This window comes from Xyrauchen texanus, chromosome 34 (assembly GCF_025860055.1).
Source record: "Xyrauchen texanus isolate HMW12.3.18 chromosome 34, RBS_HiC_50CHRs, whole genome shotgun sequence".
Lineage (NCBI taxonomy): Eukaryota > Metazoa > Chordata > Actinopteri > Cypriniformes > Catostomidae > Xyrauchen > Xyrauchen texanus.
This window is the reverse complement of record NC_068309.1, coordinates 4,043,133-4,058,132: the sequence shown is the minus strand read 5'-3', so window position 1 is coordinate 4,058,132 and position 15,000 is coordinate 4,043,133. Positions and strand designations below refer to the sequence as shown.

The 15,000-nt window shown below is 39.5% G+C and overlaps 1 protein-coding gene across 2 annotated transcripts in view; it reads right to left on the bottom strand.

The window, feature by feature from the left end:
- The window catches only part of ctif (CBP80/20-dependent translation initiation factor), a 79,912-nt gene that overhangs the window by 16,615 nt on the left and 48,297 nt on the right, over window positions 1-15,000 (bottom strand). For both annotated transcript variants that reach the window (XM_052104296.1, XM_052104297.1), the window contains 3 exons: window positions 14,800-14,876; window positions 2,213-2,654; window positions 819-1,118 (listed from right to left, as the gene is read on the bottom strand). In XM_052104296.1, the coding sequence (XP_051960256.1) occupies window positions 819-1,118; window positions 2,213-2,654; window positions 14,800-14,876 (819 nt within the window). The remainder of the gene's footprint in view (window positions 1-818; window positions 1,119-2,212; window positions 2,655-14,799; window positions 14,877-15,000) is intronic.

The following is a 15,000-nucleotide window of genomic DNA, read 5'->3' as shown; positions in this document are numbered from 1 at the left end:
TGTAGTTTGTTTTTGAAAACTTTTGAATTTTAAGATTAAAGTTTGAAAACCTTATTTTGTAAAGACTCGACACTTTACAATAAGGCTATTTATTTATACAGACAGATAAAACCACAGAACAAACAACAGACAGACAGACAGACACACAGACAGGCAGATAAATAAAACGACAGAGATACAGACACAGACAGACAGATAGACAAAAGACAGACAGACAGATAGATAGACAAATGACAGACAGACAGATAAATAGAATGAAATAACAAATTACAGACAAACAGAGATGCAGTCACAGACAGACAGATAGATAGATAGACAAATGTCAGACAGACAGACAGGCAGATAGATAGATAGATAGACAGACAGACAGATAGATAGACAAATGACAGACAGACAGACAGGCAGCTAGATAGATAGACAAATGACAGACAGACAGACAGACAGATAAAAAAAATTACAGACCAACAGAGATACAGACACAGACAGACAGATAGACAAATGACAGACAGGCAGATAGATATACAAATGACACAGACAGACAGACAGACAGACAGACAGACAGACAGACAGACAGACAGACAGGCAGATAGATAGATAGATAGATAGACAAATGAAACAGACAGACAGACAGATAGATAAATAGAATGAAATAACAAATTACAGACCAACAGAGATACAGACACAGACAGACAGATAGACAAATGACAGAAAGACAGGCAGATAGATAGATAGATAAACGACAGAGAGACAGACAGGCAGATAGATAGATAAACGACAGACAGACAGGCAGATAGATAGACAAATGACAGACTCCTCACCTGTAACATGTTGAGTAGAAGAGAGCGAAATTTGGTGCCTTCCACCATAAACAGCGCCATCTTGTCACAGAGTTTGGCAGCGGTGGCCGCAAAGCTTCGGTCGCTGACCGCTTTATGATAAATGGTGTGTACGATCTGGTTCAGCGTCTCCTCGGAGTCTGCCGAGTTCTGCGCCTCCTCCATGAAGGTGGTGAGTTGCGCCTCCACACCGCTGCTGTTATTCCTCATGCTGTTCAAGATCTCTAATAATCTGTCCATTCGGTTCCGCTGAGGTCCGGCCGTCGCCACGGGAACATCCTCCTGCCATTCAAAGAAGATCAAGAGCGGTCATGTGACGTGAAACACTGATGCATGTACCAAATGATGCCATTTTGGGAGCTTGACAACAAACTTTGGTGGATCATTCTGATTCAGATCAATTCTTAATTGATTCATTTAGATTTGTAAAAGCACTCTCGCTCATTACACTGGTCTATTAACAATTTCAAATAGTGAATGTACTTGCATCACAGGAGATTTCTGTCATTTCTGTCATGAAAATTCCCATGACAGTGTCATTTCCAGCACATCTCAAATTCTGCATTGTGTTTAACAGAATTCTGTGCAGAAAATTATTCTGATGGAAATGACATTAGATTTTTGTAAAAATAAAACGACTGACGACACACGCGTGCACTCTCACACACACTCTCTCTCACTCTCGCGCTCACACACTCACACACACACACACACACACACACACACACACACACACACACTCTCTTGCTCACACGCACACACATGCACTCTCTCGCTCGCGCGCACACACACACACACACGCGCGCACTCTCACACACTCTCACTCTCGCGCGCTCTCACACACACATGCACTCTCTCGCTCGCGCGCACACACACGCGCACTCTCACACACACACTCTCTCACTCTCGCGCGCTCTCACACACACACGCACTCTCTCGCTCGTGCAGTCTCTCGCTCGCGTGCACACGCGCACACTCTCACACACTCTCTCTCTCTCGCGCGCACACACTCTCACACACACACGCACTCTCTCGCTCGCGTGCACTCTCACTCACACACACCACGCACGCACTCACTCTCGCACGCACACTCTCTCACACACACGCGCACTCTCTCTCGCACGCACGCACACACACACGCAAGCACTCTCTCGCGCGCGCACTCACACACGCACTCTGTCTCGTATGTGAGAGCACGCGCGCTTGCGAGAGGGAGTGTGTGTGCGCGGCAGTGCTCGAGACAGACTCTCTCTCTCACACACACACACACTCACTCCCTCCCTCTCGCGCACTGCACGCGCACACACACACACACACACACACACACACACACACACCCTCGCACGCACACGCGCGCGCACACACACACTTTTCACCTTCTCTTTGAGTCTCCTCCTCAGTCTTTCTTTTGATGACTGCAGTAAGCAAATCTTCCCTCCCTCCGTCTTCTCCACCTTCTCTTCTTTCTTTCTCTCCTCTTTAACTGGTTCATCCTTCACTCTTCTCTCCTGTGGCTCAGGCTCCTCCTGCTTTACATTCTCTGTCTCTTTGGTATTCGGTGCAGGCCCTTGAGTTAAACTGCTCGTCTGGTGTTTCGGCTGTTGATGCCAGAGGCGGTTCTGACTGTAGCCATGATGCGGGCCACCCTGTCGCCCACCCTGGTTCTGCTGCCCCTGGTAAACCCGCCCTCCGTGCTTAGTCCCGACACCTGTCTGGTACTCTGTAATGGTCTGTTGCATCTGATTGGTCGGCTGTAGCTGCTGCGGATTCTGGGATTTCCCGCCAGCTCCTCCTGCGCCAGGCAGACGCTGTTGTCGTCTACGAGATGAAAAAAGCTTTAGAAAATAATGCAATTCATCATTTTTTCTTGACCCAAATGTAAATTACCTACAATTTGTGCAATTCATCCTTTGAAGAACCACACTCAAGTTTTTGCAGCAGAAAATTCCCTGCAAACTACCGAAAGCTTCATTTAACATTTATTCCTTAAAACTTACAAGTATCTATTTTTATTTTAAGGTTCTCTTTGATACAATTATAAAATGCAGAATTTTTATTTTATTTTCGGATCGCAACAGCTCATTAAAATATGCTTTCATTGTTTGGAAAAGAGCAGCACGCACATGTTTCTAAACTAATTTTGTGTTCCACTGTAGTCATCTGACTTTGAAACATCATGAGGGTGAGTAAATGATGATGTTTGGGCAAACCATCCCTTTAAAGTGTGTGTATGGTGATTTACAGCAGATCTCAGCTGATATATAAACACCCAAATCTCCATGTTTGTAGCAAATGCACAGAGCGTACGGGATAATCGATGTTCACCAGCAATCTCTAGTTATCCTGAAGACTTACGCTGGATTACGGATCTTTACAGACACACACTGTGTCTACATTACATGTGTGAATAAATATACACTCTGACATCTGCTGTTTGTGCTAGCATACATTATGAGTGCGCCATACATGTCAACACAGGTTTCTGTGCGGTGTATCACTAACTGTGTTTACAGGAGCAGCAATAATCAGACAATTTGCTTTATGCTCACCTTGGAGCGTGTACATGGTTTACTAATAGTAGGTCCTTTTAATTCGTATGCTTGTTGACATTTTTTGGTTGACAAAAGAAGATTCTGATTCCTATAGAGCCCCATAGAGGACAGGAATTGTTTTCTGAAAAAGTTTTGCTCTTCCTCGCAGTAAGTTTTGCTCTTCCTCGCAGTAAGTTTTGCTCTTCCTCGCAGTAAGTTTTGCTCTTCCACGCAGTAAGTTTTGCTCTTCCTCGCAGTAAGTTTTGCTCTTCCTCGCAGTAAGTTTTGCGCTGCCTGCAGTAAGTTTTGCTCTTCCTCGCAGTAAGTTTTGCGCTGCCTGCAGTAAGTTTTGCTCTTCCTCGCAGTAAGTTTTGCTCTTCCTCGCAGTATGTTTTGCTCTTCCTCGCAGTATGTTTTGCTCTTCCTCGCAGTAAGTTTTGCGCTTCCTCGCAGTAAGTTTTGCGCTGCCTGCAGTAAGTTTTGCTCTTCCTCGCAGTAAGTTTTGCTCTTCCTCGCAGTAAGTTTTGCTCTTCCTCGCAGTAAGTTTTGTGCTGCCTCGCAGTAAGTTTTGCTCTTCCTCGCAGTAAGTTTTGCTCTTCCTCGCAGTAAGTTTTGCTCTTCCTCGCAGTAAGTTTTGCTCTTCCTCGCAGTAAGTTTTGCTCTTCCTCGCAGTAAGTTTTGCTCTTCCTCGCAGTAAGTTTTGCTGCTTCCTCGCAGTAAGTTTTGCGCTGCCTCGCAGTAAGTTTTGCGCTGCCTCGCAGTAAGTTTTGCGCTGCCTCGCAGTAAGTTTTGCGCTGCCTCGCAGTAAGTTTTGCGCTGCCTCGCAGTAAGTTTTGCTCTTCCTCGCAGTAAGTTTTGCTCTTCCTCGCAGTAAGTTTTGCTCTTCCTCGCAGTAAGTTTTGCGCTGCCTGCAGTAAGTTTTGCTCTTCCTCGCAGTATGTTTTGCTCTTCCTCGCAGTATGTTTTGCTCTTCCTCGCAGTAAGTTTTGCTCTTCCTCGCAGTAAGTTTTGCGCTGCCTGCAGTAAGTTTTGCTCTTCCTCGCAGTAAGTTTTGCTCTTCCTCGCAGTAAGTTTTGCTCTTCCTCGCAGTAAGTTTTGCGCTGCCTCGCAGTAAGTTTTGCTCTTCCTCGCAGTATGTTTTGCGCTGCCTCGCAGTAAGTTTTGCGCTGCCTCGCAGTAAGTTTTGCGCTGCCTCGCAGTAAGTTTTGCGCTGCCTCGCTGTAAGTTTTGCGCTGCCTCGCAGTAAGTTTTGCGCTGCCTCGCAGTAAGTTTTGCGCTGCCTCGCAATAATTTTGCCTTTCAATGGAAACGAATAATAAATATTACTATAGTTAAACTATTGTTAAACTATGTTATTTACATAGTTAAACCATGACAACCACAACATTTCGATTTTTATTTCTATCATTTTTGTTTTCCTGTTTTATCACTGAGGTTTCGATGTAAACATGATGGTTAAAAAAAATTAAATTCCAGCCTGTTCACAAAGGGGCTCTGTAGATTACTCTCAACGATTCCATTAAAGTTTAAAAAATGTTTAGTTTGGGCCCTATGATTGTCACCCTCGACCTTCTCAAACTGGTAACATCAGCACAAACATCAAAGACTAGTGACCATTAATGAATGTAACCTCTGTACGGCTGTAAAACACGGTATTCTCTGCCTTTTAAACCACTCACACACACAGGTCAGTTCTCGCTGCAAGGATAGTCTTCCCGTTTGATTGACAGCTTGAGAGTAAGACATCCAGGTTTAAAGTTTGAGAGTGGCGTTCTGCGGTTTTATGAGGGTTAATTTTAGGAACGATGCTTACAGAGTTCACTCAATGACAGGATGAAAATAAGACACCAAACCTGATGACCGTGACATTCTTGAAGTTTACATGAGTTAACCCTTGATGCCACACTTTACTGAACATGTTTCACACAGATGCTTACAGCTTTCACACTAGTGACTACACAGGAGGACGTCAGCTAAAATCTCATTTAGTTTATGCAGAAAATGGAATTTCATATTTTGGTTCCAGCATTTTTATCAAAGTATGAAATGTGTACCTCATTATAAAGGTAGAGTTTCTCCACAACACTTGAATATTGACTTTATACTTAAAGTATATAAAAACAAAAAGTTGCACATATAAAACTGAAATTATCTACAAAACAAAGCTTAAACAGAATAGCACACATAAGACCGACATTATAAAAATGAAAGTGACGCCACTGAAAGTGACAAAAATGCCCCAGAAATTCTAAATATAGGGGCAAGAAAATGAGCCACTAAATGACCTCCTCAATTTAGGACTAATTTTATATATTACAAGTTGATCAATTTAAATGTATAAATGTAATTTTATGCATATGAGGCAATACATTCTCAATCTAGTTATTCATATAATTAATTTGTTAATTTGGTTGGGGAGTAACGGAATACAAGTAACGAGATTACGTATTTAAAATACAATATATAAGTAACTGTATTCCACTATAGTTACAATTTAAATTATAGGTAATTAGAATACGGTTACATTCTAAAAGTGTTTTGATTACTGAAGAGATTACTTTGCATTTTATTGTTTCATTTAATATTTAGTCTAAATAAACACACAATAGAATTAATAAAAAACTATTTCCGAACTAATGTGCAAAGTGCTCTCGTATTAATAAAGCTGCATATTGCCAATTTTCTTCATGATAAGAAATGCACAGTGACATATATATATAGATATTATGATTAAATAAGTCGCGAGCAATCGCTTTCTAATTTAGCTGCATTTAGCGTGCGCGCGAGGGATGAGCGGCCCGAGGCAGATCTCTCTCAGCTATGGCAAGCCGTTTTATCTTTTATTCATTTCCAGGATATGAATCCTTGATATCAACAATTCTAGTTAAAATGATAGTTATTGATATCAGGAATTTGATATCTACTAGTAACAGTGCTAATTCTTGATATCTGTTGTATTTTCACTAGTGAAATGTCACCATAGGCTGCCATTCAAAATCAATTGTTGATATCAAGAATTGATTTCTTACTAGTTATAATTCCGAACTCGGTACGTTCAGAAATTCTGGTATCGTAAATAATTTTTTGTTTGAATACCGACTTGGTACCGGTATTTTTGACAACACTAGTTTGGAGCAGAAGAAATAGAAATAAACCTTGTGTAAATTGTTAGCTTTATGCTAAGCTAAAATGCTATATCATATTTTTATTTCAAGAAAATTCACATTGGATCAAAATTTCTTTTTTTCTAGTAAGATCTTTGATATTAGGGCAAAAATGATACTCTTGACATAAATTTTTGTATTATAAAATATCTAAAAATAATTAAAACAAGATCTGTTAGATTTAGCTTGTTTTAGAAGCAACACCGCATTAGATATTTGGGGTTTTCAGAGAATTTATTTTTAACACGTGCATTTTGTCTTAATGTACTGACAGTTTTTATAGTCAAAACAAGTGAAAAAAATCTACCATTGCTGAAGAAGTAATCCAAAGTATTTAGATTACATTACTGACCTTGAGTAATCCAACGGAATATGTTACAAGTTACATTTTACAGCATGTATTATTTCACAAGTAACCCTCCCTACATGCAGAGTAAAGTAGGGCTAAGCTTTCAAACGATACCTCATTTTTGTTGGTCAAGACATTCATTATTCACCCATTTGGGCTTAAAGTGTAGAAAAATGAAGTATAAAAATAATAATAATAATAAACCTGTAGCTATCACAGCACTATCAAGTTTATTTCTAAGCTTCACCTATTTTTGAAAAGCACCAGACATAACTATATTCCACTCATAATAGACAAATATCTCATGCGTTATTAACAGTAAACAATGTAATATAAATTGCCCTGTCATATTATTATTGTTGCTCGAGAGTGTTTATTATTAGCGCATCATTTGTTACTGTCAAAATGTTTAACTGCATAACACATGACAAATGTGCTGTAACAACATGCTTTGCACTAACAACAAACTTTTGTACAAACAAAATAAGATTATAGAGTAATAAAAACAAGCTATATACAAACAATAATGTTATGTTGTAAAAATATGTCGCAAAACCAACATTTGCCGCAACAGCATGCAGTTGAACCAGCCAATCACATGTTTTAGTTTCGTGTTTTATCTGGTTTCACCAATGCACAAATTTAGCTTTAACTCCTCTATTGAAAACAGAAGTTTAGACCTTGAAAAACTTTGAGATGAAGATCAAGAAAACAAGAAGAAATAAGACATTTCGATAAAAAGCATCTTTGAAGAAACTTTTGATTTTGACTAGCTTATGGTAACATCCTTAACTAAAATCCTGCTCGACATATAATATTAAAGGGATAGTTCACCCAAAAATGTGTGTTGTAACCCTATTTGACTTTCTTTCTTTTTCTGAACACAAAGGGAGAAATTGTTAAAAATGTTGTGCTCGGTGATGTCATACAATGGCAGTTTATGGTGACCACCTCTTCAAAAGGACACAAAAGTATCATTCAGAAGTCTAATTAATTATTCATGAGACTCGTGATTGTTATGAAAGTATACGATAAGATTTGATGAGAAACTGAAATTAAATGTATTATTTCATGAAAATGTCACTGACCGTTGATCTCCTGTGTGCGTTCATGATAGGACACGAGAGCAGCAGTTCACGCAGCCCCCTCACGACATTGGGGCGTTCAAGCAAAAATCGTTTTGTTTATCTAAAAACAGGTCCAACACAGTGATAGTGACAACAGAACACAACTGCACACAAAACAGAGAACAGAACTCACTAAACATGTCTGAAGAGTTTGTAGTCCAAGAACTGATGCATTTCTATGCCCAGCCTTTTTTTTTTTTTTAATAACGGATTACTCGGAAGCCAAACAGAAACACAGAGGAGCCTAACTGCTGGTTCGTTTTTGTCCTAACCAGCTGTGACGAGCGACGGTACATTCTATCGATCGCTTATTTTCTATTTTCGGCATTGCGCGGGTAACTCCGTCCGCTATGATCTGGCACGGTCCAAAAACGTTCTCATAACAGTCTATTAAAGCCAGCATCTCATGAGCCGGTTAAAAGCGTCTTGATTTTGGCCGAGAATGTTACACCTCCTCAATGATTTTGCGGAGGTCTCGCTCTCTTCAGGTCTGTCACAAATACTCACCGGTTCAGCATGGAGGTGACGGACATTCCTGCCTACTCCTCCCCTCTCTTTGATTGAGGACTCGAGTACAAACTTGAAGCTTAGTAAGTTCTGTTCTTTGGTTTCTGTGCAGCCGTGTTGTGTTTTCTGTTGTTAATATCGCCAGTGGTATTGTTGAACGCCCTACCTCGCGAGCGGCAGTGTAACTACTGTTGCTCTCGTGCAAGAGGTATAAAGCTCTCGTGCAGATGTGCACAGGAGATCAACGGTCGGTCAAGAGTTGCACTTAATAATACTAAAGATTTTGGGTGAACTAATCCTTTAAACATTAAATGCATTCTAACTGGCTGTGACTGGAGGTCGTTCATTTTCATGTAGAGTTAGTGATTTGAGGGGACATGAGAAACAGTTGCGTGCAACAAACATGAGTGGAGTTAAACTTCATGCAATTAACAATTCATGCTAATTCAGTTAGATACAGCATTACAGTATGCCTACTAGAAACCAACCTTCCAGTGACTATAGCACAAAAGGTCTGTATGCACTGGATGCTTCTATGAGTGAATTCTTGTGTTTGGGGTACTACGGCTGTAATTGTGTTCAGAGAGGTTTTACCAAGTATGCTTGTCTTGGATTTGTCTATTTTGAGTGTGTATGCGTGTCTCTTGGACTGCACTTATATACCTTATATACCTTAACCTTAGAGGTTACCAAAGCACTTTACACTGTGTCCCAATCACCCATTCACACACACACACACCAATGGTGGCAGAGCTGCCATGTAAGGCGCTAGCCTGCCATTGGGAGCAACTTGGGGTTCAGTGTCTTGCCCAAGGAAACTTCAGCATGTGGAGTCATGTGGGCCGGGAATCGAACCACCAAACCTGCGATTAGCAGCCTACCAGCTCTACCACCTGAGCCACAGCCGCCCACTTTTACATAAGTGGCTGCTTTACCCAAGATAACCCCTGACTGACAGGTCTCTTCCCTCTTCACATCCAGATTTTTAGAGTTCATGTCTGTGTATCTCGTTCAAACTAAAGATTTCAGCCAGAGTAACGGTCATGAGATCGTTATTTTACTTAGGAATGCTTAAGAAATGTACAAAGAGGTACACTTGTGTTTTTAAGTGTGACTTGGTGTACATTCAGGTGTGACTTGATTTCCAGAAATACTGACCCATCAACCTCCATTTCTGTGTTTGTTAAGCAATGGCTGTGCAAGCATGTTAGTGGGTTTTATTTAGCACCCTTCACCAATCCTAAACTTCCCAAAACATTCCTACTGAACACCACAATGATCCTGATTTATAACATTCCCTACTACCCGGCACTTTAACACTCATCATTCAGATTCCCTTCAGCGTCTCATGTGTGAATGAATCAGAGATCCAGTGTAAAAAAGGAAGGTGACTCAACTGAAACAAGGCAAGGCAGGGGTCAAACTAGCAAAGTAAGAACGCAAGCAGGATGCCAAGGCTACAGATCCACAGTAAGAAGATGGTTAGTTTAAGTCCCAAGAGCGGATTGACTGGCACAAACTTCCACAATAGAATGACTGTTCGGACATCAGTTTAAGACCCCAAAGTTCACAGAGTGTGAAGCTGGTAAGAAGACCAGAGAAGAACACGAGTCAGGAGAGTCGCTTGGAACTGGATCCATTTGAGACACTGACCTGGACACTTGCCGCTTTCCCTCGGCAGGCAGTAGTATCGTCAGTTGGTCCTGGGGCGGTTCGGTTCGGCTATGAGTGTGACAGGGAGATGGTGTGTGAATAAGGGTAGGGATGAAATTAAAGTAGAGGAGCGAGAACTAAAAACAGATAGGAGAAAAAGGATGATGAGAGAGTATGGGATGGAATAATAACAGAACTAAACAGCAACATCGAAAACAAAAATACATGGGACAGTTACTCGATAAGTCAACCACCCTGGCGCATCCCAAATGGCAACTATGGAATGCTATAGAAACCACAGGATGTTACTGCATCCATAGAACGGCCCAGCAGCTAAAGAATGTTACGGGATATATGGCAATTAAAGAATGCATCTATAGAATGCTATGGAAACTATAGAAGTTTACGGCATGTATAGAACATTATGGGGGGAAAAAGGATTAACCCTTTCGCATGTACGATCAAACCGGTGTGATCTGAATTCGTCCTGCGGTTTACCAGCAATAGAGGGACTGAACAGTTAAAATAATGAACCAGCTGCTCAGTCTTTTCAATATAACAATATATTTATTTTAATGTTACAAACATACAAACAATCACTAAATAAATGTTTAAAGCCGTTACCATTAGAGCGCATTGTTCTAATGCATCGATGCGGCTATGTTTTCTTACATCAAAGAAAGAATATATTAAGTAGTCATTGCACTCAAGCCATCTCCCATTCCATCTGTTACTCATTCTAACCACTTCCGTGCCATGGAAAGTGGAAGGGCTAGGATTTAAAAACTTCTATGCTTCTTTTGTGAACTCACAATCCCATGCTGCATTGCATGTAAACAATATGGCGGCGAGCACAGCCGGCAAGGGATTTCGCTATCACATCTTAACTAATCTTATCATTATAACCATCTAAAAAACCACATTAAGATTTTTTTAAGTTACAGCACGCATTAAGGAAATTAAGTACAGTAGTACAGGAGAAACTCACATGCAAATATGTTAAGCACCTATAGAACGATACAGGAACAATATAATGTCACGGCAACTACAGAACATTTAAACAACTAAAGAATCTTATGGGAACTATGGAATGCTTCGGCAAGAAATGTTAGAGCAACTTTTGAAAGCCAAATCAACTAAAGGATGTTTCTGCAACTACAGAATGCTATGGAAACTATAGAATGTTATAACAACTACAGAACATTTCGGCAACTAAAGAATGTTTTGGCAACTACAGAAAGCCACAGCAACTAAAGTGTGTTATGGCAACTATAGAATTCCACGGTAACAACAGAACATTACGGCAACTATAGAATGTTTCGGCAACTAAAGAATGCAAATGGAAACTAAAGAATGTTACTGCAACTATAGAACGCTACAGCATCTATAGAATGTCAAAGCAAATATTGAAAGCCACAGCAACTAAAAATGTTTACTGCAAATATAGAACGTTATAGAAACTATAGAATGTTATGACAACTACAGAACATTTCGGCAACTAAAGAATGTTACGGCAACTACAGAAAACTATGGCAACTATAGAATGCTACAGCAACTATTGAAAGCCACAGCAACTAAAGAATATAATAGCAAATAGAGAATGTTACGACAACTAAAGTGTGTTATGGAAACTATAGAATTCCACGGTAACAACAGAACATTACGGCAACTATAGAATGTTTCGGCAACTAAAGAATGCAATGGCAACTAAATGTTTTGGCAACTACAGAATGCTATGGAAACTATAGAATGTTATGACAACTACAGAATATTTTGGCAACTAAAGAATATTACAGCAACTGTAGAACACTATTTCTTTTTTTTACTGCAAATATAGAACGCTATGGAAACTATAGAATGTTACGCAACTAAATTATGTTACGGCAACTACAGAATGATACGGAAGATATAGAATTCCAAGGCAACAACAGAACATTAAAGCAACTACAGAAAGCCACAGCAACAAAAGAATGTTTCTGCAACAACAGAATGCTACGGCACCTTTAGAATGTTACAGTAACTATAGAACACTATGGAAACTATAGAATGTTACGACAACCACAGAACATTTCGGCAACTAAAGAATTTTAAGGGAACTATAGTTGTCGCAGATTTCTGTAGTTGCCTTAAAGTTTTGTTGCTGTGGCTTTCAATAGAATGTTATAGCAAATATTGAAAATATTGAAAAATTTTAGGCTACTGCAAATATAGAACGCTTTGGAAACGAAAACATTTTATGACAACTACAGAGCGCTACGGCAACTAAAGAATGTTACTGCAACTACAGAATGTTACGGACACTACAGAACGTTTCAGCAAATAAAGAATGTTATGGCAACTATAGAAAAGTACAGAAACTATAGAATTTTTAGAGGGGGAAAATTCACTGATTACCAATATGGTTAATTTTTGAGCTGGAAAGAAAACAGACCATTTCTATGTGGATTGTTCACTGATTTTGCACCGATATGACTATGCAAAGATACACAGAAGGCTGCTTTCTTAAAAAAATATATTTATCAAAGAATATTTGACATTATTATTATTATACAGTGTCAACAAACTCTAGAAATGAATACTAAGAAAATAAAGAATAACGAAAAATACAACAATTAGCTAAATAAACATCAGTACTGAATGTTCATTATCAGTCAATTGCTGGCCATTTAAATAAAGAATACATAAAAATTCAATAAATAGCAAATTAAACATCAGTACTGTTTAGTATCAATCAAATAATACGGCCAGTCAATTATTGGCAGGTTGTAAAACAAGTACCATTTACACCTGCCGAGTCAAGAGATAAACTGCGGCAGCGGTGTTACACTGTATTCTGGGGAAACTTCCAACAGTGGAAATAAAGACTTTTAAATATTACATTTTATAAATGCAATGACTGGAATTGTTCGGTTGAAGGGGGCAACAAACTGTGAATCCTGAACAAAACAGTTTACACATTAGCTTCCACTCAGATGACAAGCAATAAAAGTAGCTACGTGGTTAGCAAGTTTGCTATAAGCTCGTTGTCACGGAGAGAAAAAGATGGTCCAGCATTGCGTCTCACCAACTAGGTGATAGCGTAGTGTGAAATCAGCACTCAACAGACACAATCCACCACCGCACCGTTGTCTGCTGAGCTGCAAAAAGATGCTCTGATGTTTACATTACTGACTAACTATAGCTGGCTAACATAGCAAACATGTGACCTGGTTGTCAGGGACAGGGTTAATGTTATATTAGTTATATTGAAAAGGGAAAATGATGGGGTCATTGTTTATTAACTTCCCTGAATGTATTTCATAAACTAATTAGCAACTTACCGAGAAGACACCACTTAACACCGCCCTGTCAGCAAAACCACCATCAGTTCAGAGTCAGCTCTGTAAACAGTGGGGTCAGAGCACACTCTGCTGGACAAACTACAATATGACACCAATTCTAAAACATTGTTTTCTGCATTATATGTTCTGAAATAAAGTTTTCATATCTGCGCATATCTGTAAAATATACGCCAATACCGATATATTGGTGAAAAGCTAACGTCCGGCACTAGTTACGACAATTACAGAATGTTAAGGCAACTATTGAAAGCCACACCAACTAAACAATGTTACAGCAACTAAAGAATGCTATGACAACTATAGAATGTTATGGCGATTATTGAATGCCACAGCAACCAAAGAATGTTACGGCAACAACAGAACATTACCGCAACTAAACTATGTTAAGGTAACTGCAGAACGCAATTTCCTTTTTTTATTATATATATATATATACATATATATAAGTCACCAATTAATAGTTCACATTAAGAAATGTGTATAAGTAAATTGGTGACAATTATTATTTTTTTGTAAAATCACTAACCCAAAGTATGAGCAATAGCATCATACTCATGCAACCAAAACCACTGTTCTAACTAATCAAACCAGCGTACAATCTGGGCCACAGGGAGCTTTGGTGTCTTTATTCACATACAAACCGTCTGTTTTGTTCTCCAGCAACGTGTCAAAGCAAAAACCTCAAGCATCAATGTCCTTGACTGCAGCGGCATCACAACGCAAAAATAAAAATCTAACAACCCTAAAAGTTGGCTAGTTTCCAGAGACAAGGACAGTTGGTCAATGATGATAAAACCTTTTTTGTCCATGCAAACAAAGCAGTGAATAAAAGACGGGCTTTGCTTTTTCACGCTTTGCTCCCTCCTTTTCTTTCATACAAGTTTAGACCAAAATATTTATTCTTTTTCACAGTTTCTAAGCAACAGCAAACTGCAACAGTGAACTTTCCAATGACGTCAAGTCAAATATATTTAAAAAAAAGGTGGAAGTTTTCTTATAGATTTAAAGTGAAGATTATGAGTAAAGAAAAGGCAGATACAGAGTGCTACATTTGACTCCAAACACAAACACACCTCTGAATAGCCGTCTGACGCTCATATTGCATATTAAAACTGAAGTGTGAACTATCAGTCAGTGTGTGTGTGTGTGTGTGTGTGTGTGTGTGCTTTCTCCTTTACGAGACTAATGTCAGCATTCTATGTCTGCAGTTTAAAGAACTGGGAGAAAGGACAGTAATTCCCTCAATGTCACAAGAACTCCACGTCATCATTATGGCGTTATGGTCACTCACCGGCGATCATTTCTACGTCGGCGAAACAGCTTTTTAGTGTGTGCGATCTCCGCTTCATTAGGCAGGGGAGGAAAGACCTGCAGAGATTGAAAGAGAGAAAGATCTAAATGTCAAATACCAAAAGAAAGAATGATTTACAGTATATGTAGGTTTACTTAAGGGTTATCACTGACAATTAAGCTTGTTCGAGGTGATGTAAAA